The sequence below is a fragment of the Wolffia australiana genome, chromosome 11, assembly GCF_029677425.1.
Source record: "Wolffia australiana isolate 7733 chromosome 11, ASM2967742v1".
In the NCBI taxonomy this organism is placed as follows: domain Eukaryota; kingdom Viridiplantae; phylum Streptophyta; class Magnoliopsida; order Alismatales; family Araceae; genus Wolffia; species Wolffia australiana.
In genome coordinates this window covers 9,767,729-9,795,000 of record NC_135845.1, presented here as the reverse complement: position 1 = coordinate 9,795,000, position 27,272 = coordinate 9,767,729, and the positions used below count along the sequence as shown (strand labels likewise).

The 27,272-nt window shown below is 39.7% G+C and overlaps 1 protein-coding gene and 1 long non-coding RNA gene across 3 annotated transcripts in view; one reads left to right on the top strand and one right to left on the bottom strand.

Annotated features, from left to right (window-relative positions):
• Positions 1-2,313, top strand: part of LOC144709492 (peptidyl-tRNA hydrolase, mitochondrial-like) — a 4,950-nt gene extending 2,637 nt beyond the window's left edge. Inside the window, exons 3-8 of the mRNA XM_078583063.1 lie at positions 342-409; positions 484-534; positions 613-686; positions 1,356-1,414; positions 1,513-1,589; positions 2,065-2,313. Of these exons, the coding sequence (XP_078439189.1) occupies positions 342-409; positions 484-534; positions 613-686; positions 1,356-1,414; positions 1,513-1,589; positions 2,065-2,178 (443 nt within the window). The 3' untranslated portion in view covers positions 2,179-2,313. The remainder of the gene's footprint in view (positions 1-341; positions 410-483; positions 535-612; positions 687-1,355; positions 1,415-1,512; positions 1,590-2,064) is intronic.
• Positions 2,314-20,165: 17,852 nt separating this feature from the next.
• On the bottom strand, positions 20,166-25,436 carry LOC144709438 (uncharacterized). 2 transcript variants are annotated; one of them, XR_013583028.1, is made up of 5 exons: positions 25,329-25,436; positions 23,339-23,451; positions 20,937-22,928; positions 20,794-20,857; positions 20,166-20,348 (listed from the first exon to the last, which is right to left on the bottom strand). It is a non-coding gene; the product is annotated as an uncharacterized LOC144709438 (long non-coding RNA). The 2 variants fall into 2 exon arrangements; XR_013583029.1 differs by having other exon boundaries at positions 20,937-21,403.
• Positions 25,437-27,272: the final 1,836 nt, after the last annotated feature.

Below are 27,272 nucleotides of genomic sequence, written 5' to 3'. Positions count from 1 at the left end.
ACATTCATTTCAATCCGTTGGCTAGCGCGTTGGTCTCATAGGTAAAGAGTCCCGAGGTCGAGAGTTCAAGGCTCTCTCATCCCAAGTAATTTTTTTTTTTCAAAAAAAAAATTCAATCCGTTGGCACCTGTTTTATATCACAAATTCATTGTCTTTAGATCTTCGGTGTGAAAGTAGTTTCTAATGTCCAAAGCTATGTCTAATAAAAAGGATAATTGGTGGTTCACGGTTTGTTATTAGATGCATGCTTGATGTGATATTTTAAAATTACATTATTAATGTAAAATTACGCTTCCAGTTAGGATAGAACTATATTCATAATATGCCTTTCGTTTTTTCAGGACAAATTGGAGATTCTCCAGTTATGATTGCCAAACCACAAACTTTTATGAACGCAAGTGGTGAGTCTGTAAGTATTTACGTCGGTGAAACTTCATTGGAGAAAAAAATTTATATTGATATAACGTTGATGCTCCTTAACAGGTTTCATCAATTGCGGCGTATTTCAGAGTACCCTTGAACCAAGTTGTTGTGGTTGTTTATTCCTATCCATCTTCTCTTCTTTAAACCATATCTGTTTGCCTTGGATTCTGAACATCTCTCTATCCGTAGATTTATGATGACCTAGATTTACCATTTGCATCATTGAAGTTGCTTCCCAAAGGTGGACATGGAGGTCACAATGGGTACTCTTCCTCTCTGACTTCTTCCAGTCACTATTAAAATAATGTTTTTTACTTATTTTGATCTTGTTGAGATTAAGGTGGTTAAGCTCTTAGGCTTTCCTTTTTATTTCATCCAGTTGAGATGAGGTGAGTTTCTTCGATTGATAGAATCTTCATATCCTTTTAAATTAAGAAAACGATTCTCGTTTGGTCTTTTTCTTAGAAATTCAAACTAGACGACAAAAAGTCAAAAGAAAAAATCAAAATAACTTGTGTCTAAAGAGATTGACTGTAAGTGGAATTCCGCAATTAACTAGGCTGCCAACTTATAAGTATAAAAAGATTGTTGTGAAGATGCAATACAAAATGACTCCTTACTTTAGAATAAGTCTCAGTATTATCCTTCTACAATACTACTGGAGTTAAGCTCAAGTTAACTATAGTTAAAAAAGGAAAAAAAACTAGATAATTTTTTTGAAGAAAAAATTGACTATATCTTGAAGAAAAATTTTGACTCTAATAAAATATTAGAATACAAATATCATAATATCTGCTATTTGTTGTTTAAGACTTTCTGCATGAGATGGTTTATAAATTTTTCATCTGTTTCATTCTATAGTATATGATCGTGGTTAGAGAGAAATATGGGGTCAGGACTTGTAATCTGATCCCTTGTCTCTCTGGATACAGAATGAGAAGTGTTATCCATCACTTCAAAGGAGTTAAAGATTTTCCTCGTCTAAGAATCGGTACACATTCACACAGCTCTTCTCTGTGATTAGTAATGATGCATAAAGATTTATGTCTATCAATAAAAAAATACTAAAATTCTGGGTATTTAATGTAGGTATTGGCCGGCCACCTGGAAAGATGGAGGCCAAAAGTTATGTTCTGAAACCTTTCAACAAGAAAGAACTGGAAGAGGTGATGTTTTGTTTTTTGAAATTTCTTTTTTTCTTATTTGTAGGTCTAATTGTCATTATACATCCGGTTCCCTCTCTAATTTCTTCTTGGTTTAATATCCGCTTTTTTATTTATCTATTTTATGATTTATTTCGATCCTCTACTTTATCCTTTCTCTTTATTATTACGGATTGATCAAAGTCTAGCTGTATCTTTCATTATCTAATTTTGCTTTTAGTTTTTTGTTTCATTTTCTTTTATCTCATGAATTTTACCTCAGCATTCTTCATCCGTTATCACTCTGTTTTACTCACTATTCTGCAAAATTTCAGCTTCCTCGGTGATTTATATTCGAAAAAAATGTTTTCTAAATTTGTGTTCTTACTTTTAATGACAACGACATATTCACATATTTTCATTATTATTTTTGCTCTCTCTTCTCATCCTCGCTTACCGGATTTGCTTATGAGCTGATCCTCTAAGTTGCTGGTTTCAGCTTAGCTTCATGTACCAGACTGGGCTTGAGGCCGTGAGAATTCTCCTTCGTGATGGGTTTGACAAAAGCGCCACTTTTGTCAACAGTGGAAAGTCAACGAAGCTTCTCAACTGACTTCATTCGAGAATTCAGATTCTATGGTTAGTCGACTCAGGCCTCTCGGTCAATTTTTTCAATTTTGGTTATTACTTAATTGTTATATCCCATAAACAGTCATTTTTTATTGTTTCTTTTTCTGCCCGGTTGCTAGTGATGGCCTTCAAACATCCCAAGTATATGTTTCTCAGTGACAGAAAACCAGAATATATCTAATCTTGTATGGCCATCGTCAGATTTATAAAGATAGATCTTGTGTGATTTGTGGGTAGAACTAAGCTGACGAAATCAGATTTAGTTTTATTATCGTGGGCTTACATAGATTTGAGATGAACCGGTAGTTGATTTTAGAAAATTAAGATCATCTGAAGTTTTGAGAAAACCAGAGGGAGTTTGAGAGGAAAACATGGAAGGTGGAAACGTGTTATCCAATTTGTGCTTTTTGAATATGTTGGGGTAATTAGGTCAATTTCACCCCCTTTTCTATTCTCTATCGTGGAACTTTATAAATTTCTCGCACTATTTTTTTTATCTCAAACTCCTCTCCCCCATGATTGTTCGCCCTCCTATTAAGATTTCTAGAGAAACCTCGGCATAATTTGAATATTATGGATTAAACATAATAAAAAATAAAAAATTGGGTTCATGGTTTTGAGGTTTAGAATAAGCAATTGAGTTGTGAAGGCTTTCTCTTTCCTTCTTCCTTACTTGGGTGTCATAGAAATTTATCAAGCTAAGAGCCACAAATATAGGTCTACCAAGTGTCTCTAAAGCATTTGACTAATATTTCTGTGAGGAATATTTGACAGTTGGACTAATTTGATTAATCAGTGGCCTTGCTGTACATAGTTGTGCTTAAAGGAGATCAATTGGAAGTAAAATAATGCCATCTGTTTGGTTGAAAGGTCTCGTTGGAGTTCCAAGAGACAACAACCTTCAATTTATCTGAACTGCATAATTCAAAGCCATAGATAGACATACTTGCTTTTGGTGTCATGATTCGAATTCTGCCAATTGCATGTTCTTTAAAATAATGCACTCGTGAAGAATCCAATAAAATACATCAAGAAGTCTAATGTCACTGTTTTAATCAAGCTTAATGGTCAAAGTACACATTGGGACTCTTGGTCTTTTATACCTGAGAAAAACAATTAAAAAATCCTTGGGCTTTATGTGCAGTCTCCAATCACTAATAAACCATAATATTAGTCTAACTTATAACTTAATAAGCCTAATACATTATTATAAACGTAGTTAATCATCTATATCCATCACATAAATTAATTACTCACAGATTGAATTAATCTAATTAATAGGTTGAGCTGTCAACAAGTGAGGTGTGAATACCATGTTTTAAAACAGGTACAAATAAATTCATCAACTTTTTTCCTGTACAAATAACCTCATATGTGTGATACTCCTAGAATGACTTACTAGCATGATCAATTGTGAAACCCTAAACAGTCATCCAATTGGGAATGATGCATTATAAAATGTATACTTACGCATTATAAAAAGTATCACAATTGGCTTGTTTGATTGATGCGTGGTTTACCAACACTTCTAAGACTATTTCTCATAAATATTCTATGTTTCTAAAAGTAAAATAACATGAATGTATATGCCAACTTGGGTCTTAACTAGGCAGGGAGATAAATAATATGCTTGTAGTCATAATCTGCCGTTAATTCTCTGATGAAAACTCCCTTTAGATCACTTATGGTAGAGGAATAAATATTAAACGTGAAAACGTCCGTAAAACATCACAAGAGATCTATGTGAAGCATCAACACATTTAGTCTCAAATCAAGTGTATTGGCCTGGTATCAGTTATTGTTGGGGGATATTTGTCGAGGTAAATGAATTTCATGAAGTACTCCAACAGAACCATTTCTACTGATTAAAGCCTGGGTTAAAAGTCAAACCTCATTTTTAATAATCAACACCACAATTCAATAAATTTAAACATATCATATCATCATCAAATAAAAGAAGTTAAAGCTCAACACCCTCTGAATTGAGAAAACTTGAGGATACAAATTCTCATTTGTAGGATTTATATGAGAAGTCCATTTGAATAAGTACAAAACATGAGGAGTTAGTCCAAGAAGCATAAATGTTTCCCACCTAAGTCATCTAAGTTTTGATTTTCATATAACACCAATTTTGTAGGTTGAACACAAGTTTAGGAAACAACTTTCCTTTGTGGATAACCAACACCACTACTCGGGTTCAACATATTTCATTTTTGCCATCATCATCATGAATAATATTGAAGGAAAAACTTCAGCACCAGATTAATTGAGAAAAATTGAGTAGATGAATTCTGAATAATCTGACTTCAATGAGAGCATCGGACAAAAGATAATCAAATTTGACAAATTTTAGTTGCAGTATAAAGTCATAAAATTTCATCCATAGAGTATACTTAAGTTCTTTAAATAAAACTTATGGGTTACTTGGATGTTAATTGCCTATACTAAATTAAAGTTCATTTGAAAAGAGAGAGAGAGAGATATGGAGAGATATTTTCAGATAGACAGATAGATGGATTTGTAGACAGATGTATGTACAAGACAGATGGTGAGATAGAAACATACAATGAGCTGGGAAAGATAAAGAAAAAATAAAGACGATGAATTGACAGTTTTGAGAAGATGAATTCTCAGTTTTAGGACTTTGAGAAGTACAAAATCTTCTTCAGAGAGAGATAACGAGACAGAAATGGATGGAAAGAAAGAGAGATGAAGATAGAAACATACAGAGAGAGATTCAACGAGAGACAGATGGAAAGAGAGAAGATCAGAGACAGATATATCGAAAGAGAGAGGAAGAGAGATAGTTAGATGGCAAGGGAGAGAGACTGATAGATGGACATAGAGTAAGAGAGACACATAGATGGAAAGAGAGAGGAAGAGAAATAGTTAGATGGAGAGAGTGAGGGAGATGGACAGATAGATGGCCAGAGAGAGGAAAAGAGACATATAGATGGAGAGAAGTAGAGGAAAAGAAAGATAGATAGAGAGATATGAAGAGAGAGAGAGAGAGAGAGAGAGAGAGAACGAGAGAGTCCACGAGACTGACGAATAGAGATATACATAGACAGGAGAGAGAGAGTTAAAAAGTGATGAATAGAGAGATACATAGACAAGAGAGAGAGTGTGTGAAAGAGTGATGAATAGAGAGTACATAGACAAGAGAGAGAGTGTGTGAAAGAGTGATGAATAGAGAGTACATAGACAGGGGAGAGAGAGTGTGAGAGAGTAATGAATAGAGAGATACATCGATAGGGGAGAGAGTGTGAGAGAGTGATGAATAGAGAGATACATTGACAGGGGAGAGAGAGTTTGTGAGAGTGATGAATAGAGAGATACATTGACAGGGGAGAGAGAGTTTGTGAGAGTGATAAATAGAGAGATACATAAACAGAGAGATAGAGTGTGTGAGAGAGTGATGAATGGAGAGATACATTGACAGGGGAGAGAGAGTGATGAATGGAGAGATACATTGACAGGGGAGAGAGAGTGATGAATGGAGAGATACATTGACAGGGAAGTGAGAGTGATGAATATCGAGATAGATTGACAGGGAAGAGAGAGTGATGAATAGAGAGATACATTGACGGGGGAGAGAGAGTTCAGGAAAGAGAGTGATGTATATAGAGAGATAGTCAGATAGATGAGAAAGAGAGGCTCAGGAGAGAGAGTAGAGAGAGAAGAGAGAGTGTGTGTGTGTGTGAAATAATTTAGGAGACGCGAGAAAGGGAAATAAAAAGAGAAAGAGAGACAAAGAAAGAGAGAAAAAAATATTGAGAGAGAGGAAGAGAAAGGAGAGAACGAGAAAAAGAGACATAAGAGAGAGAGAGAAAGAGACGAAGAAAGAGAGAGAAAGAAGCAGATACAACGAAAGAGATTCAACCACAAAATGAGGCGAAGAAAAAGAGGCAAAGAGAGAGTGTTAAGGACACAAGCTCCAACATAGTCCAACAGGACCAACCGCCACACTTGCATCACTTGCCGCCAGTATAGTAGCAGTCGTCACCTGCTCCTAAGCTGTCAAGGCAGCCGTCATCACCACCTGCCACCCAGCGCCACTGCCATCTTCCGCCATGATAACCATTGTCGTATCACGACGGCGGAGTTCATTCAAATTCCTTTTCTCGAGTGTATAAACTAAGACATTTTCACCACTATAAATAGTGTGGTGCATAACCTGTTTAAGACACTGAAGATCAATATACTTTCATCGCTTCTGTTTCTTCAATATCTTCCTAGTTTCAGCATTCATCATCGTCTATTCTCTTCTTCATTCTTCAACATGGCATTAGAGAACGCTCCGACAAGCCCTGAAGATGCATCCTCAGATGAAGGAGTTATCCAACATCAAAGGCGACGAAGAACTCGATCGCCAGCAAAAGCTGCAGCGTCTCACATTCCACAAATCAGAATCAAGCCCACCCGGACAAACTACCTGGTGTGGAAGCGCTGTGTGCAAGCCACTATCATAGCTCAAGGGCTTGTAAGCATTAACTCATGAAAGACCATCATCTGAAACTATGTTTTCAGATCCATAAAATAGCTGGTGGAAAAAGGATAATGACCGTCATGGCAATCCTGATGTCATCAAGAAGCAACGGTGTTATCCCTGTCATTCAAGACAGTGTCACAACAATTGATGCATGGAGAACCCTCAACAATGAACTCTCCTCAAGCTCAAAGGCAAGAGTCATAGAGTTAACAAACAAGCTACATAATATCCACATAAGTACGCGCACAGTCGATAAATTAGTTCAAGAAATACGCAATATCTCTACATCTCTAGGCACCACATGGGACACAGTCCACGAGAGCGCATTGAAATTCATTCTACTTCGATGCTTGGGTCACAAGTATGAAGCGCTTAGAACCAGTGTAAATACACATTCCAGTTTTCTTTCGTTTGATTCTATTGTCGCCATGCTTCGAGCTGAAGAAAATCTAACCACTTTTGGTGACGAAGAGGAAACTGAAGATCAGCCCCCTCCTACAGCAAATCAGACACATACTAAGCAGTCCTTAAAGCAAAATTGGGGAAGAGGAAATCGCGATAGAGGGCGTGGTCGACATGGTGGAAATCAATCCACCAGGACAGGTCCAAAATGTCAAATATGTGGAAAGATTGGTCATCGGGTTGATGTCTGCCACGACCTGTTTGGACCAAGAACTCCACAGAATCGGTCCCCTAATCCGACCACGAAATTCAACTATCCACCTGTTTAGGCCTATTTCATGTCTTCAGGTGGACCATCATCGACACCATCAGCTAATGCCACTCATTGGTACCCCAACAATGGAGCCGCCATCACGTCACTGCAGACCCGCAGATCGTCAATCCATCCACTCCCCACTCCGACACACATAAGCTTTACATAGGAGACGGATTAGGTTTGTCTATTAAAGCCACTAGTAAATCTAGTTTATCAACACATGAAATCTATACAACTTCAAAACATTTTATTTGTCCCTAAAATCACTGAAAATCTGCTGTCTGTTTGACAACTTACTCTTGATAATAACGTATATGTTGAATTTCACCCTCACACCTGCTTTGTCAAGGATTGACAGACAAGGGAAATCCTCCTCAAGGGTGATGTGCAGAACGGGCTGTATCATCTGGTTGCGTCAAAGCCACCACAAGTATTTGCGGCGCAGGCCTCCTACGAGCTATGGCATCAACAACTCGGCAATCCCGCCTTTAAGATTTTGAAAAATATCATCTCTCATTTTGGAGTTCCATTAACTGATTTACCAAGACATAGCATATGTGAATCACGTGCCATGTCCAAAGCAAAACAGTTATCTTATGAACAGTCTAATCATGTTTTGCCCAAACCTTTGGAGTTACTTAACTCAGATCTTTGGGGGCCAGCCCCCGTTATTTTGCATTTCAATTTCTCTTATTACGTCACTTTCATTGACACATTTATTCGTTATACCTGGTTATTTCCTCTCAAGAGGAAGAGTGACCTATTAGAAACCTTTATTGTATTCCAAAAGACAGTTGAGCGACAGTTCAATTACAAGATCAAAGCTCTATAGTCTGACTGGGGGGAGAATACAGGTCCCTACATCAACATCTTTGTATGGAAGGCATCTAGCACCGAGTCTCCTGCCCGCATGCTCATCAACAGAATGGAGTTGCAGAACGGAAACATATGCATGTCATCGAGACAGCCTTCTTGCTCATGCATCATGCAGCCGTGTCGCAACACTACTGGGACGAAGCAACGGCTACAACCGCCTATCTCATCAATAGGCTTCCCATGGATCAATTGAACTTCCGATCTCCGTATGAGGTAATCCACTCTCAACCCCCTAATTATAATTTTCTCAAGAATTTTGGATGTTTGTGTTACCCAAACCTCAGGCCATATGCTACTTCAAAATTAAGCTCTCAGTTCGAGAGGTGCATCTTCTTCGGGTACAACTCTCGCCATCACGAGTACGGATGTATTAATCTTTGTACAAACAAAATAATTATCTCTCGCGATGTTATTTTTCATGAAAATATGTAGCAATTCAAATCACGCAACCCCTTCACGCCGCCTATATCCAACCTACCCCTACCAACATACGTCTTCCCCCCCAGAAAGACAGCATGCATCTGCACCGCCGTGCTCATAAACACCGACAGATGAACCTCAAACTCCAAATGCTAAACCCGTCAGTGAAACTCTAGCAAACCCTGCGTCCCCAAACACGTCGTCCTCACTGCCCCTCTCCACTAGGGATCGACAAACATCATCCGTCACGTCACACGTCAGTGACAGGACACGAGCTCCAACATAGTCCAACAGGACCAACCGCCACACTTGCATCACTTGCCGCCAGTATAGTATCAGTCGTCACCTGCTCCTAAGCTGTCAAGGCAGCCGTCATCACCATCTGCCACCCAGCGCCACCGCCATCTTCCGCCATGATAACCATCGTCGTATCACGACGGCGGAGTTCATTCAAATTCCTTTTCTCGAGTGTATAAACTAAGACATTTTCACCACTATAAATAGTGTGGTGCATAACCTGTTTAAGACACTGAAGATCAATATACTTTCATCACTTCTATTTCTTCAATATCTTCCTAGTTTCAGCATTCGTCATCGTCTATTCTCTTCTTCATTCTTCAACAGAGAGAGACATAAAAAGAAAAAGAGAAAGAGATGCAAAAAAAGAGAGAATGAGTAAGAGAGAGAGAGAGAGTGTGAGAGAGAGAGAAAGAGCGAGCAGAAGAGAGCTAACGAGAGAGAAAGAGAGAAAGCAAGCAAAAGAGAGAAATCGAGCAAAAGAGAGAGAAAGAGAGAGAAAGAGAGCAAGCAAAAGAGAGAAAAAGAGCGAGCAAAAGAGAGAGAGAGAGAGAGAGAGAGAGAGAGAGAGAGAGAGAAAGAGCGGACAAAAGAGAGAAAGAGCGAGCAAAAGAGAGCGAAAGAAAGAGAAAGAGAGGGAGAGAGAAAGACAAAGAGAGAAAGGGAGAATAAGACAGAGAATGAGAGCGAGACGGAGAGAGAGAAAGAGAGAAAGAAAGATAATGACACAGATAGACAAAGAGGGACAAACAAGAGAGAAAAATAAAGAGAGAGAGAGAGAAAAAGAGAAAGAGAAAAAGAGAGAGAAAGAGAAAGAGAGAGATAGACAAAGAAGGAAAATCAAGAGAGAGAAAGAAGAAAGAGAGAGAAAGAGAGAGAGCGAGACGTAGAGAGAGAAAGAGAGAAAGAAAGAGAATGAGACAGATAGACAAAGAGGGACAAACAAGAGAGAAAAATAAAGAGAGAAAGAGAGAGAAAGAGAAAGAGAGAGATAGACAAAGAAGGAAAAGCAAGAGAGAGAAAGAGGAAGAAAGAGAGAGAAAGAGCGTACAAAAGAGAGAGAAAGAGCGAGCAAAAGAGAGGGAGAGAGAACGAGAAAGAGGGAGAGAGAAAGGGAGAATAAGATAGAGAATGAGAGCGAGATGGAGAGAGAGAAACATAGAAAGAAAGAGAAAGAGAGAGATAGACAAACAAGGACAAGCAAGAGAGAGAAAGAGGAAGAAAGAGAAAGAGAGAGAGCGAGCAAAAGAGAGAGAAAGAGAGAGAGAGAGAGAGAGAACAAAAGAGAGAGAGAGAGAGAAAGAGCGGACAAAAGAGAGAGAAAGAGCGAGCAAAAGAGGGAGAAAGAGAGGTGATAACATGATAAATGAACATATATTTTCATACATTTTATATGTTTTTAGTATTCTTAATTTATAATTTATCATGTTATTATTTGAATTAACCAAATATTTATGCATTAGCTAGAAATTCCAACTTTTGCACATTACGATTATTTTTCACTAACTTCATTGACTTCTATGAAGTCAATCAGTTTGATTAATGATGAGTATTTTATAGTTCCAAATGTGCAGAAATTTAAAGGAATTAGAAAATACAGTTCTTAGGAAATTGGAGGATTTTTGGGAGCTTAGTGATTATCAAAATGGGCGGCAAATGATGAAACGGTGTTGTGAGCTTTTAAAGGAGAGATCAGAGGGGCTTGGGCCATGACCTGACCTACCTATTGGGCCTTCAAATACCTTACAAAAGAAACAAACTGGAAATTACAAGGCAAAGCTCTCAACCAATGGAGAAAAAGAGGCAAAATGGCAAGAAAAGAGAATAGATAATGCTCAAAGGGGTATTTTAGTAATTCTTCAAATGTATAAATAGAATTTTTCTCCCTCATTTTCCCTCATTCTGGACGTGCTTTAGCAAGTGGCTGGCCAGCGGGACAAGGCATTTTTCAGAATCCAGGCTGTTCAACCTGCTTAATGTAAGTTTATTGAAGTTTTCTCTTAATCTCGTCTCTTGTTTGCATTAAAAAATTCCTGATCCTGGCAAAATATAAGTACCCATACTTGAGAGGAAGCATTGAGGGCTCAGTAAACTTGCATTGAGGCTTTAGGATCCTAGATTTCTACTTTCTACATCATTTCCCATCCATTTACCCTTAAAATCCATCACTTTCCCACTCTAAACACTCATTTTCTCTACTTTCTCTCTCTAAAATAGGTTTTTTCTCTCACTTCTTCATCTATATACATAGTTAATCCCCTAAAAATTTCACAAAAAATCTTCTTCATTTGCACATCCAAATTCTATCTCAAACTCCTTCTACACTCTCTCTTCATTTTCTCTCTCTTTCTCCTCATTTCAGCCCTTTATCTCTCTCAAGAATATGTTATTTCTCTATCTAGATCTTCATCTATATCCACAGTTTATCCCCCCAAAATTTCATAAAAAATCTCCTTCATCTACAGCTTCAAATTCCCTTTCAAACTCTCTGTACACCATCTCTCCATTTTCTCTCTATCTCATCATTTTCTCTCTCTATCCTCTCATTTAAACATTTTATCTCTCTAAAAATGTTTATTTCTCCCTCTAAAATATCTCCCTATCTCTCTCTAGATCCTTGCGCATTCCCCACTTCGAGTTCCTAAAAAAATTGCATTAAAATATCATTTTTATCCTTTTGAAATTCAAATTTTCTGTCCTTTAGCCGCCACCGTGCGGTGGTGTGGGGTGCCATGCTGTATATGTGCGGCAGGGACAGCTCTCTGCCCACCAGTCCACGCGCGGGCAGCGCACATGACAGTAGGCCACAGGGAAGCCCTTTGTAGGACTTAGCCAAATCGGCTAAGTCATGACCATTGGGTTAAGCCCAATAAGGCTTAAGCCCATTTGGCTAAGCCTTTACTTTAGCCAAATTGGGCTAACCTTAGTGGGCTGACCCACTAAGGTGATGGAGGACCATCCAGTCGATCACACCCCGATTCGTCGCCAGCCACATCATGAAGCCCGGCCGGACGCGAAGAATCTACAGTTCCACTTCCAAACTTGAGAAGTGACATCGACTTACCACTTCGCGTCGTGTATCTTTACATTCTTTTATTCTTTTGTCCTCTTTGGATTGTCAGAAGGCCCCTCCTGCGTGCGTACCAGCCTCCCTCCTCGTACGTGTTTTATTTTTAATCATGTTTAAGTGTCATCTTTAGGGGGAGGAATTCCTTGTTGGGCTTCTTCTCCCCCTAAAGATCCCTTTTAAGGGGAAGGCCCAATAGGCCTTCTCCTTAAAAAGAGAGGCCCAATTGAGCCTCCATAACTTCCACCCCCTCCTCTATAAAGAAGTGGGAGGAGTGGACGTGGAGGCCAGAAGCTTATGTCTTGTTGAATCCTGATCTTGTTGTCGTTGGTTATTATTTTTTTCTTTGTTCTCGTTGAATAAGAAGGTGTTTTATTTTGTTCCTTCGTCGATTTTTTTCGACGAAGGATTTTCTCATTGAAAGTCCCGTTCGCTTCCTCTCGATTGGGATTCTGACATTGATAGTTCATCTCCTGAATCTCTCATTGTCCTCCGTCTCTTCAATGCATCTCTGAGGTCTGATTCAGAACATGAAATCACAGAAGAAGACATGCTACAACTGAGTTTGTTTGTGGAAGAGGCGGGTTGTGAATGTGTTTCTCTATCTAAAATTCACTCATTGGTGTTCTCTCCTCATCGCTCGAGGATTGAGCTGTGACTGTTGCGTAATTCCATCGGCTGAGTGGTCCCTTTTCGATAGCATGATCATTCAGTCGCGGATTTACTGATTAACGAACGGTTTCTCCTGTGAGATGAACATTTGTTGATACGAATTACCTTCTCTATCAAAATTCCATCTCGAAGATACAATTTGGTACTGATCAATAGACTATCTGATGATAATTTGGTACCGATCCAATTTGGTACCAATCAATGGATTAGCAAGATCATTCTCTCTCCCTCTGGCGATTTCAGAAGCTGTATTCTACCAATCAATGGACTATGTGACGACATTTTGTATCAGAAAGTGGTATCAATTTGGTACCGATCGAAAGGGATATTTGGCTCCGCCTTGAGTTTATCTGATAAGGTTTTCGCTGCAATCTTCCCCTATTGAATCAACCACGGTGGAGAATTTGGTCGTTGTTCAAATTCACCGCCCGTGGCCCTATCAGCCGTCGTTTTCCGATCTTTGGCTGGTTCACTTCTCTTCATCTGTTCCCCTCGATAGAGAACCATTTAACGGACCATCGACCAGGCTTATGGGCAACTCCTCCTTTCTGTTGGGATTGCTTGAGCTGTTCTTTTGCTGATTCTGTTCAAAATTCTCCTGTCGACCCATCGGGCTTGGGAAGAATGAGCCTACTTTGATCTACCTTTGGAGGTGGATTTTATCTATCTAAGAGACATCGTATTTGATGGAAATATATATGGCCGGCAAGCCAATCACACATTCCACATCTCGTTCCATATTCATTAAATAGAACATATTCATTATAGTGCACGTGTGATGCGTATAATGAAGTCCATGAATACATGATCGAACTTAATGAATTACGATGAGATCGTAATACGGAGATCACTAGTCTTTAAGCATGTGTTCTAAACATTCCTATTCGAAGGATACGCGAGAAGGACATCGAAGTATCCGGATAGAATAGCACTATCTAGCCTCACTCATATGATGAGTATGGCCGGTCCCGTAGCCATTAGTGTGGCGACACTAAGGATAGATAGTGGGTGCTCTTTAGTGGAAAGAGTTCACTGAATTGATCCGTACGAATCCCTGAATGGTATTATACCGAACTTTCAATAAGGTTGATTCACGTCACGGTTGTGTAAGGGGTCCTTAGACCTGAGACACGAAAGACGTCTTGTGGACGGACGGTTGTACTTTGGCTATGGCCAATGAGTCTCTAATCATGGGATTCTAAACGGTCTTAGTTCGGGTGCATCAAGAAGTACACGAAGACGATTGAGTGGTCAAGATGGGATCCTCCACCCTCGGTATAAGAGGTGACAACTCAAGGAAGATGATGCAATGAAGTCCGTGGCCAAGGTAGTGAAATATCGGAGAAGAGTTCTCCGATGATTTCCAAATGCATCAGTACTAACTCGGATGACCCATTAGGGTTTGACAGTTGACCATACCCTAAGTCGTCCAAGGAGAGTCAAGTGGATGAGGGATTATACATACACGGTAACTGATGATGAACAGGTTCCATGAGTGAGTCGATACACACTCCTTTGTATCTTCTAGGACACAAGGTGTAGCTTGGTACCCCACGTGTCGGAGTCTCGACCTATCGATTGGGTTAAATCGATCCGATGTTAATTAATCTATATGATGATATAGTTAATTAATTTGGAAGGCCAATAAAGGTTATTGGGCCGCTGGAGTCATTAACTAGACTGATACATGGGCCTAGAGGGTCACACGCAAATGGTCTTTTGGATGTTAGAAGATATAATTAAGTTTTGGGGGTTTTTATGAAAAATACCCACTTAGTATGAATAGGGGAAGGCTCTGAACAAAATTCACACAGGCCAGAATTGTTCAGGGGCCTTTCCCCTTCTTCTCCATTTTCCCCACACCCCCTCTCCATCCTTGATGTGATCAAGATGACGTAACAACGCCGAATGAGAAAGAACGGGGCTCGTCAACGAGAAGGAGGAGATCCGACGTGCCAAGGGCCGCGTGGATACGTCTAGAGGCTGCACATTTGAGCAGCTCCGGGATCGAAGAAATCACGAATGAGATTTGTGCAAAGGTACATTGTTTCAATGATTTTTGTTGATGCCGTTCGATTTGGAAAAGACTTCCGATGCGCATCGTTTTGATTTGTTCATCCAGATCTAGGCCTCTAGAACCCAACAGTTTTATCTTAAATACGTTGCTTATAGTCAGCAGCTATTGCCCTTGGACGTCAATCGCTCACGGTGTCTGCAAATGATCTACTCTGAAGTCTACAATACTCCAAATTGCTATATCACAAGCCCCTCACAACTTCCACCATCAACCCTGCTGAACGTGGGCTGATCCAAGCATCTGGATTCCAACCCGCAGGTTCTATATCCCGCTCGTCCCCTTTGTTTTACGGTGTTGTTACGTCTTTCAGTGCTGATTTTGATTGCTCCTCTGCGCGAGTGAAATTATACGTGTTTAGGACTAGCCAATATTTTTGTGATAGAGTTTCTTATTGACGGTGCCGGACTGGCGTTGTTCGCAGTGACGCTGTGGACGCGCTTGGACGAAGTTTGTCCCCCGCTATGTTGTCTCTTCGAGTTGGTTACTCGGATCATTTGGAGCTTGATTGTGACAATACCCGTCACGTGTCGTATAGTTGATCTGTATCTCGGATCATTCGACGATCAATGTACTTCTTGTTGTTATTTTCTCAAATCATCTTAATATTCCACATCATTAACATTGCATTTTGTGTTTATCATCTTGACGTAACATGAGGTATCAATTCTGATCGTCGTGTTAAATCATAAGGCCAGCCCTATACGGGCCACCCCAGGCCCGCCAACCCATTTAGCCTGCCACCGCCGCCGTTCCGCCGTCGTCGCTCCGCCGCCGCTGCCATTGCTCTGACGTCGCCGCTCTACTGCCACCGCTCCACCGCGGCTGCCGCTGCCGCCACTCGGCTGCCGCCACCGCCGCTGTCGCTCCGGCCTCTTGCCGCTCCACCATTGCCGCCGCTCCGTCGCCGCTACTGTCGCCGCTCCGCCGCCGCCATTGCTGGCGCTCTGGTGTTCTCCAAAGTAGGTAAATACCATATTTTTGGTATTTAAAAATTATTAACAAATAGAAATAAAAGAGAAAAAATCAAAAAAATCAGAAAAATTACTTTCTGCATTGAAAAATTCCAAAACAAATTAGGAACAATCTAGAAAAAGTCTATTTATACATTGGAAGAATTACTAAAATACTCCTTTGGGCATTATCTATTCTCTTTGCTTGCCATTTTGCCTCTTTTTCTCCATTGGTTGAGAGCTTTGCCTTGTAATTTCCAGTTTGTTTCTTTTGTAAGGTGTTTGAAGGCCCAATAGGTAGGTCAGGTTGTGGCCCAAGCCCCTCTGATCTCTCCTTTAAAAGCCCACAACACCGTTTCATCATTTGCCGCCCATTTTGATAATCACTAAGCTCCCAAAAATCCTCCGATTTCCTAAGAATTGTATCTTCTAATTCCTTTAAATTTCTGCACATTTGGAACTATAAAATACTCATCATTAATCAAACTGATTGACTTCATAGAAGTCAATGAAGTTAGTGAAAAATAATCATAATGTGCAAAAGTTAGAATTTCTAACTAATGCATAAATATTTGGTTCATTCAAATAATAACATGACAAATTATAAATTAAAAATAATAAAACATCTAAAATGTATGAAAATATATGTTCATTTATCATGTTATCTAGAGGGAGAGAGAGAGAGAGAGAACGAGAAAGAGGGAGAGAGAAAGGGAGAATAAGAAAGAGAATGAGAGCGAGATGGAGAGAGAAAAAGAGAGAAAGAACGAGAATGAGACAGATAGACAAAGAGGGACAAACAAGATGGAGAAAGAGGGAGAAAGAGAAAAAGAAAAGGAGAGAGAAAGATAAAGAGAGAGATAGACAAAGAGGGACAAGCAAGAGAGAGAAAGAGGAAGAAAGAGAGAGATAGACAAAGAGGGAAAAACAAGAGAGAGAAAGAGGGAGAGAGAGAAAAAGAAAGAGAGAGAGATAAAGAGGGGCAAACAAGAGAGAGAATGAGGAAGAAAGAGAGAGAGAAAAAGAGAGAGAAAGAGAAAGAGAGGCAGATAGACAAAAAGGAACAAACAATAGAAAGATAGAGGAAGAGAGAGAAAGAGAAATAGAGAGAGATAAAGAGATAAAAAGAGAGATACATAAAGAGGGGCAAACAAGAGACGAAAAGGGAGAAAGAGAGAGAGAGAAAAAGAGACATATAGACAAAGAGGGACAAACAACAGAGAGAAAGAGGATGAGAGAGAAAGAGAAAAAGAGAGGGAAAGGCGAAGAGGGACAAACAAGAAAGAGAAAGAGAAAGAGAGAGAGATAGACAAAGAGGGACAAACAAGAGAGAAAAATAGATAAAAGGGAGAAAAACAAAGGGGAGAAAGAGAGAAAGAGAGAAAGAGAGAGTTAGATATAGAGGGACAACCAAGAGAGAGAAAGAGAGAGATAGATAAAGAGGGGCAAAAAAGAGAGAGAAAGAGAGAGATATAGATAAAAGGGGACAAACAAGAGATAGAAAGAGAGAAAGAGAGAGATAGATAAAGAGGGACAAACAAGAGAGAGAAAGAGAGAGAAATAGAAAAAAATGGAGAAATATAGAGAAAGATAGAGAGATAAATAAAGAGGGACAAACAAGAGAGAGAAAGAGAGATGGAGAGAGAGATAAATAAAGAGGGACAAACAAGAGAGAGAAAGAGAGATGGAGAGAGAGATAGATAAAGAGGGACAAACAAGAGAGAGAAAGAGAGATGGAGAGAGAGATAGATAAAGAGGGAAAAACAAGAGAGAGAGAGAGAGAGAGAGAGAAAGAGAGATGGAGAGAGAGATGGAGAGAGAGATAGATAAAGAGGGACAAACAAGAGAGAGAAACAGAGAGAGAAAGAGAAAAAAGAGAGGTAGAGAGAGAAAGAGAGTAAGAAAGAGAGAAAGAGAGAGTAGGCATTGGGATTCGGATCGGCTCTGATCGTTCTAATCTTGATCGAAAGATTTGAACGAACAACTGCTAATTCGAACTGATCTGTTCAAATCTTTTGATTGAACATACCCTTTGTTCGTGTTTGATCGAAAGTTTCGAATAAACAATTTGGTTCATTCGTGTTCGATCAGCCATTTGTTCAAACTGTTTGAACAAGTTTGACCAAATGGTCAGGGGCTTGTCGGGGACTGCCCGTGGCTAGTAGTGCAGCACTGGCGGTCGCTGGCGGTGGTCTGTCGAGGGCGGCAGTCAGTCTTGCATCACTTTTATGTCTCTGATCTCCAACTTAAAGCGCAGTTTTCTGAGAAAAATCTGATGGGTTTTTCCCCTCTTGTAGAACATTTATAGATTTGGATATTCCAATGTGGCCCATGAATTATCTTTGTGATCATAATGATCATATGTTGATATGTAATGGGGTTAATGTTTTCTCAGTTTTATCATCATTATCCGTGCATGGAAATCTGCCTTTATTTGTACCCTTTATCTTGTTTTTAAACTAGTGACTTTTGGTTCCCTTTCGGAGCCCTTGCATCACTTTTGTGTCTCTGATCCCCCATTTCAAACACGGTTTTGTAAGAAAAATCTGATGGATTTTTCCCCCCTTGTAGAACAGTTATAGATTTGAATATTTGAATGCGGCCCATTGAATTATCTTTGTGATCATGATGATCAGATGTTGATGCGCAGTGGGGTTAACATTTTATCCCTTTAATCATCATTTTCCATGCATAGAAACCTCCCTTTATTTCTTCCCTTTATCTTGTTTCAAAACTTGCGACTTTTGGTTCGCACTAGTTGTGATAGAGTGAGATGGAGAGAAAGAGAGAGATAGCTAAAGAGGGACAAACAAGAGAGAGAAAGAGAGAGATAGCTAAAGAGTGACAAACAAGAGAGAGAAAAAGAGAGAGAGTGAAAAAGAGAGAGATAGCAAAAAGAGGGACAAAAAAGAGAGTGAAACAAACAAAAATAGAGACATGGAGAGAGATATAGATAAAGAAGGGCAAACAAGAGAGATAAAGAGAGAAAGAGAGTGAGAAAGAGAGAGAGATAGATAAAGAGGACAAACAACAGAGAGAAAGAAAGAGACAAAGATAGATGAAGAGAGAGATAGATAAAAAGGGACAAAAACGAGAGGAAAAGAGAGGGAAAAAAGAGGGAAAGAGAGAGATAGAGAGAGATAGAGGGCTATAGAGTGAGATAGATAGAAAGAGCGAGATAGCTAAAGCGGGACAAACAAAAGAGAGAAAGAGAGAGAGAGAGAGAGAGAGAGAGAGAGAGAGAGAGAGAGAGAGAGAAAAAGAGGGATTATAGTGCAGGGATGCGGACGGGACGGTTTTTTCGTCTAGGGACAAAAATTTGTCCCGTCCAGGGGGTTCGGATGAATATGCGGATGAAAAATCATCCACCGGACGATGGGACGGGACTATTTTCGTCCTCTCGGACAAAAAATTCGTCCGTCCAAAAGTCGTGGACAGTGGACGGATGAATGTGGACGAAAAAATTGGCGGAATTTGTATTTAATTCCCAAAATTTAATTATTACACTTGTCCCTAGACGAAAAAACCGTCCTGCAAGGTAAGTATTTTTTATTACACTTGAGTCCCCTTGCAATTTAATTAATCAAATCTACTTGGGGAGTATAATTAATCAAAATTAATTATAGATATGGAGAATTATTATGTGTATTGGTTCAATTTTGATTTCTTAATTTTAGAAATGGAGAAATTAAGTCTAGCATCCCTGAAGGTAACAAGATTTTTTTGTTATTATTACTTATTATTATATTGCACTATTAAAATATTATGTTTATGGGTTCAATTTTGATTACTGAAATAACATTGTGTCGAGTATCATAGCCACAGATAAGTAACGAAAGAATCAAAAAAAAATTCTATAAGATAAAATGTATTGATGTGCGAGAGGAAGAACTGCTATACTGATTTGGTATAACTGTGAATACACCTTCGTGATCACTTTTTTACTTATATCTATGGGCAGTTATCACTTTCCAGGAACAAATTCCATATTTTATGCTCGGGAACCTTTCTTAAATGATAATGCCAGGCATGTTACTCGCTTTGTGGGTCTTGCTGCTGTTGGAAACAAGAATAAACAGGTAACTTTTCCTTTTTTTTTTGGAGAGAACAGGTAATTTTTTCTTAAAGAAAAATGATGAATTTTTTCTCCAAATGGAAATATATTTCAGAATGCTACGGTTATTCATTTATGGCTCTACCTCCACTTTTTATTGTCATTTTAAAACCCTTGTCTCCGTTCATGAGTTTTGCTCTGAGGGTTTGGCATTTATGATATCTTGTGGTCGACAATAGTCAAGAACTTTTCAGATGTTCAACTGAGTATAGATTGCTCTTTGAAAGCATTTGTTAGCGTATAAGTGATGAAAAGATTATCCGTGCACTGAATGTATAGGGTCAAAATTCAGAGTTTATAACCGTTTAAGGATGTGCACATAGAAATCGATCCATAAAATCTCTCTGGATGTATAGGATAAAAATTCTGAATTGTCTTCAAAGGGCAAAACCCGTTAATTAAAAGACGATGAACTGGGAGGCCGATAAGCACCGTAGCTGCCTCCCCCATGACTAAAGGCCGGCCACTTCCTAAAGGTAAATAGAGTGATCCCGGTGAGCCTTAATTATCACTCAATTTAGTTTTATCCTGCAAATAATTGAAAGTAATTCTAGAATGTAACAAACTATGAACTTTGTGAAGTCCAGAAAGGCATAAATAGTCGGTGAAAGTAAATATTAATCTTCACAATCAAGAGCAGATGACATGGTAATGAGAAATCCAATTCGTAAATCCCAGTTAAAATTTTAGCCTGATTGTCAAAGTTCAAAGAACAAAATCTGAACAAAGTGAAGAACTTGAACAACTAACTCTATGAAAACCATAAAGGCATAAAAATTCAATAAAATTAAATATTAACTTTGTCATGACGTCCGTCTGCAGTCATCTAAAATGCATTTGATAAGACAACATTCTGTTACATGGAATGAATCAGCAAATGAAATAGAGAGAGAGTAACAAAGAAGCGTAACTTACATTGAACGTTAGAGTGTATGAGCGAATGAGACCCGTCCACTGTGATCATGTTGTCCCCCCGTTACTTTGTAACATGGAATAGAGAGAGTCAGTAAAAGGAAACATGTTTTTGAAAAGGTGGAAAGCAATAGAACATAACGCACCAGCACCCGAGCTGTCATCGTCATCAGAGTCACCATAGGAGTCAGAGGAGTCCCACTCTACACGATGTAACCATGCGTGAAGCATCATTAACATCTCAATGCTCTCTTCATCCAGGCGGGAGCTTCGGTACATTGTGATGCCTCGGCCGATTGAAAAAAGCTGCTCCACCGATGCGCTGGTCGGACTCATGACCGGAAATTGGCAAGCAATTTTTGTCAAATTCGACAAGTGACGCATTCCGACATCCTTCCACCAACCTAGAGGATTATCCTCCTCATCACTGCTTTGGATGTTAAGATACTTATCCAGCACTTGCCTTAATGTTGATCGTGGTCGTTGACGACTGCGCGAACGCGTATATTATCGCTTGGACGAAACATATTGTGTCGAACGGTGACTTTTTGACAACACTCCCTGCTCTGAGACACATTAAGCTGCTTTTGTCATAGCTTCATAATCCAATAGACTGCCAAGATAGGAAAGCACACTTTGTTGACATGACTGATCGACAACCTCTAATTTTGAGAATGGATCTAATGTTGCCGTTGTAGCAATGGTATTATTGCCCCAAAGTACCATTGCATACTGTGTCAACTTGTTATGCATAGCACCACATGTTGACCGCAGGGTATTCTGTCACTCAACATCCAATGTTGCCCCTGCATTGTTCGTACCATGCTCAAGGTGATTCTTCGGCTTTGCGACCAATGACGTTACTTCAGTTATCGGCAATTTCTTCACCGAACACACAAAGTCAGTTCCCTGGCACAATGGGCCAAGGATGCATAGGTATTCGTCAATCAACTCCAAGTCCTCCTGAAATAGGTCAAAAGTAACCTCATAACCATATTTTTCCATACGACGTGTGGATCCTTGAATGACATTGACAATGGCTTTCACGCGTGAAACAACTTCTCCCAAAGGTGAAACTATTTTTGTAGTATCTTCGTCAACTTGTGAATCAGTTGGGTCATCCGTGTCCAACGGTGTTATTGGGAGAAGATCTCGGACACGTAGCGTATTAGTACCAAGAGGTTCTAGATTGGGAATGACCTTGAGTTTGGCCTAGACTACAAGGTTCAGTACATGGGCAACGCATGGTGCATGTCGGTCCATGGTGAATTGGGGGTTTACTGTCTACAGTTGATCCACAATGGAGGCCACCATTGTTCTGTCGTTGGACACATTGTTTGTGGTGATGGCACATAGCTTCGACTCGATGCCGTATTGATATGCAACTTCCACGATGATCATCACTAAGTTCAAGCTGCTATGGGGTCCCTTGAACTGTCACAATCCAAGAAGAAGCTCACATAGCTTCCAGTCACTGTTGATCCAATGGGCTGTGATTCCTAGAAGGGCGATGTTATTTTGGGATGTCCAAGCATCCACGGTAAGTGAGACGCTAGAGACATTGGCAAACATCTCCACCAGCTTCCCTTGGACTTCTCTGTACATCCTTTCAGCCGTCGCCTTGACCGCATCCGGACCAGGGATGTTCCCAACCACCTATGGCCCATAGAACCACACTCTTCGGAAAGACTTCTTCTTCACAAGACGCCAAGGAAGATCGTTGTCACAGATGAACCTAACGAACTCTTCTTTCGTCTGCTCCACGGTGATGCTGCGTAAGTACAACATCTGGGAGAGTAGTTCGTAGTGGAGAATGGTTCTCTGCTTCAGCTTGAGTCCCTTAATTTCATTGTGAAATTTACGCTGCACTTTTTCCATGTCTCCAAATTTTTTTTGTGCTGTTATCTTTATTCCTCTCTATGATGACCTTACAGATGGGGTTCTTTGCCTGACAAAGCGTGAACTGATACTCGTCCGGGGCAACTTCAACAAATTGACCTAAAACTTTAGGCAGATTGCGTCTTCCGCTATGAGTTGATATGTTGTCATCAACCTCTACTGGGATGCACTCCGTGGACATCGACGGCGTAGCCTTAGCCGTCGATTTTGGGGTAGTAGCAGATGTAGACTCCATTACTCTACCAAGGTAATTAACAAGACGCAATCAGTTGTAAAATACGTGTCACTTACATTTACGATTAAAATCTGTCAAACTGGAATTTTGGAAAATATTTTGAAGAATCCTTTTCATGATAATACATGCAACTCAAAATTTCAGAACACCACAATGAATAACAAAACTAAGAGTATCAAAATTAGACAACACAATTCTCCAAAGAAAATAAATCCACGAAAGGTAGATAATCAGTCAACAAGTTTTCATTAAAATTATTAGAGGAATTTTATCATTATGTCGTATGAACCGGCTCCCATACAAGTTATCGTCTCTCAAAAAAAAACTTAGTTTAAAAAAAAAAATACTCGATCAACATACAAACCACCATAGAATAAACAAACCATCAAAGAAAGCAAAGAAAAATGCACATACCTGATTACAAAAAAATTTCAGTCCCTAAAGAGGCCACAAGAATGGGGAGCCAAGGCCACTTAGCTAGGTGAAGAGCATGACCACGACCCGGTGGTACCCGCGGATGGGGGAGACTGCATAAGTCAGAAAGAATTTATAAGTTGAATTACCACAACATCGTTATATTAATTTACATGGATGTAGCTCATTTTAAATCGTCGATTTTAGAAAGATAAGATTAAAGCCCTGAAGATCAGTTCATCCACAACGAAAATTAAATTAGGAGAGAATGAATTAATAAGTTGAAGTAGCACTTCATCATTGCATTACAGTACATGGAAGAAGTTCACTTTTAAATAGTCAATTTTGCAAATGTAATATAATAGTCCTCAATATGAGTTAATCCACAATGAAAATTGAACTAAAAGATAAAAAAAAGTAAAGACACTCTTTCCACGTTGTTCAAATGGAGTCATCTCCCACCACACTTAGTATAAAAACGATATGTTGCATTCAACGCCTGTTCCATAAATGTCTCATAAAATTATCAAAATGAAACTAGTATAACTAATAATTAATCAAGGACACACAGAAGAATTACAAAGTGGAGTATCCTGTTTTAAAGTTATTAAAATCATCAAGTATCGGTAATGAATCTCATAAGCGTCGATTTCAAATCGTAAATAAAGAAAAGAGGAATTAAAGAGCACCTTTAGCATTAGATTTACATGACGAACACGAAAAAAATACATTTCTAACAGGTGGTACAGTGGACAATGGATTACCTAGTTTCAATAGTAAAACCCAAGATATATTCTAAAATCTCCAAGAGAGTTATTCAAATGATGTTAGTGATTTCAGACCTCAAAAAGGTCAAATCCAAACTTCTAGAATATGGGAGATGATCTGAGGAGGAAACTCATGTCTCTCAATGTAGTTCTGGCTAATGCATGGTCTTAGATGATGACCAGTTACTATGTTTCAATATCCCTATTCCACATTACAGACACATGATATCTCTATATTACTCATCGCTTATTAAAATGAAAAGACTCTTTTTTTTTTTAGAAAACCAACATCAGTACATTTATTTTACTGAATTTATAAATGAACTCAAAGTTAAAAATATGGTGGCAATTGATATGACTTTCCTTAAATATTCATTGTATTCTTCCTTCTATCACTTTCCCTAAATATTTTTGACAAAAAATCTTTTAGAAATTTGATTTTAAATTATAAATTTTCTTGTGATACGTGGAGATACAATTGGAAGACAATATACATAAGGAAAATATTTAGTAGAAAACTGAAAAATAAAAATTTATGAAATTAAATTGTGATAAATTTTGAACCTTCCATTACAGATTCCACAACACTATGCTTGTGAGAATCCATTGTATTTCAGAAAACTCACCGAATATCGTTTTTGCGTGGCTGTGTGAGTAAGAAATAAATGCTGGTTTAATGGGTAAGAGAGGAATAGTAATATTTGAACCCCAAATATCATGCGATGTAGGGGGATTATTGTTAAAAATTTAGAGATCTAACGAAAAAATACTATATAAAATAATGAAAAAAAATCATACAAAATCCAGTCAAGACAACGAAATTACTTGGTCTCAAGACAACGTTCCAAGGGAAAAAATCAAATAATAACTGATGTCGAACATTTCAGGAACATTAAGCCCAAGCAAAGACGTTTAAATTTTCAATCGCTCCCCCAATAAAAATGTCCCAATACAATCATAGACAGATTTTTCGAATTGTACGTTTTGGAATTCCACAGATTTTATATACAAAAGATGTTAGTGCAATGATCACGACACAAACACACAAATGCACAAATTGCTTGATTGCGTAGAGGAACGGAATCAATCTAACTATGAAAAAATGGGATGCAATACAGAGACTTAATAATTAAGCCATTGAAAGAGATGGAGACGGAGGAGAATATTCGGAGACACTCAAGCAGCAAACATGCCTCGACGTCAAAGAAGCGGTGGAGGATCACCTTGCGCCTGGTGGTCTTCTTCTTCCTTCAGAGTTCCAGAGGATGCCCTAAATCTTCTTCTTCTTCCTTCCTTTAGAGGATCACCCTGCGCCGCGTGGGAGACTTTACGTAATTACGTTTCAAAGAGGAAAGCTTATAATTAAAAATACTACTATATTATATTTTTCCGTTTGGAATGAAGGACGGGACGGTTCTGAGCCTGGATGGGACGAAAAACCACCCCGAGATTATTTGACGGGACGGTTTTTTTGTCAGTGGATGAAAAACCGTCCTGCCCTTCGTCCCTATGCTAAAATTGGACGTAGGACGGGACGAATTTTGTCCCGTCCCGTTCGTGTCCCGTCCCGTTCGCGTCCCGTCCCGTCCGCGTCCCTGCACTATAAGAGGGACAACCAAGAGAGCGAAACAAAGAGAAAAAGAGAGATGCAGAGAGAGATAATTAAAGAGGGGAAAACAAGAGAGAAAAAGAGAGACAGAGAGAGAAAGAGAGTGAGAAAGAGAGAGAGATAGATAAAGAGGACAAACAACAGAGAGAAAGAAAGAGACAAAGATAGATGAAGAGAGAGATAGATAAAAAGGGACAAAAAGAGAGGAAAAGAGAGGGAAAAAAGAGGGAAAGAGAGAGATAGAGAGAGATAGAGGGCTATAGAGTGAGATAGATAGAAAGAGCGAGATAGCTAAAGCGGGACAAACAAAAGAGAGAGAGAGAGAAAGAGGGAAGGAGAGAGATAGAAAGAGATAGAGTGAAATAGAGTGATATAGAGAGAAAGAGGGAGATAGATAGAGAGGGACAAACTAGAGAGAAAAAGAGATAGAGAGAGAAACAGAGTGAGAAAGAGAGATAGATAGATAGATAAAGAGGACAAACAATAGAGAGAAACAAAGAGAAAAGGAGAGATGGAGAGAGATATAGATAAGGATGAACAAACAAGAGAAAAAAAGAGAGAGAGAGAAAGAGGGAAGGAGAGAGATAGAAAGAGATAGAGAGATAGATAAAAAGTAGGCTTCGGGGATTCAGACAGATCGTTCGAATGTTCAATCGGATTGGGCATTCGAACGATCGAATCTGAACACCGATCTGCCCGGTTCAGATCCGATCCGAACCCGATCTGAGACTCTGTTCGGATCAGATTGTTCGAACAAGGTGGCTGTTCAAATCGAATGTTTGAATAAGATCCGATTCGAACACGTTGTTTGAATCGGATCGAATCGAATGTTCGAATCAGGCGGCGCCAGCGGCGGCCAGCGCTGGCCAGCACCGGCCAGCTGCGCCCAGCACCCGCCAGCGTCCGCCCAGCGCCAGCCAGAAACCATTCAGCTGCCGCCAGCGCCGGCCAGCATCCGCCCAGCGCCAGCCAGCGACCATCCAGCCGCCGCCAGCGGCCGCCCAGCACGAGCCAACAACCATCCAGCCACCGATAGCGCGGGCCAGCGGCCACTAGCGCCGACCAGAAGCCGCCAGCCCCGGCAAGCGGCCGCCAGCGCCGGCAAGCGGCCGCCAGCGCCGGCCAGCGGCCGCCAGCGTCCGCCTGTGCCGGCCAGAGAGTGTCGCTGGTGCCGATGGCCATTTGTTCGAAATTGTTCGAACTTGTTCGAACAAGGTTGAACAAATGGCAATCGAACACGAACAACCCAATTTGTTCGTTCGAAACTTTCGATCGAACACGAACAAAGGGTTTGTCCGATCGAAAGATTCGAACAAATCGTTCGAATCGGCTTGTGTTCGTTCGAATCTATTAATCAAGATTCGAACGATCCGATCCCCGATGCCTAATAAAAAGGGACAAACAAGAGAGAGAAACAAAGAGAGAAAGAGAGATGGCGAGAGAGATAGATAAAGAGGGATAAACAAGAGAGAAAAAGAGGGAGAGAGCGAAAGAGAGATAGAGAGAGAATGAGTGAGATAGAGAGAAAAAGAGAGATAGAGTGAGATAGAGAGAAAGA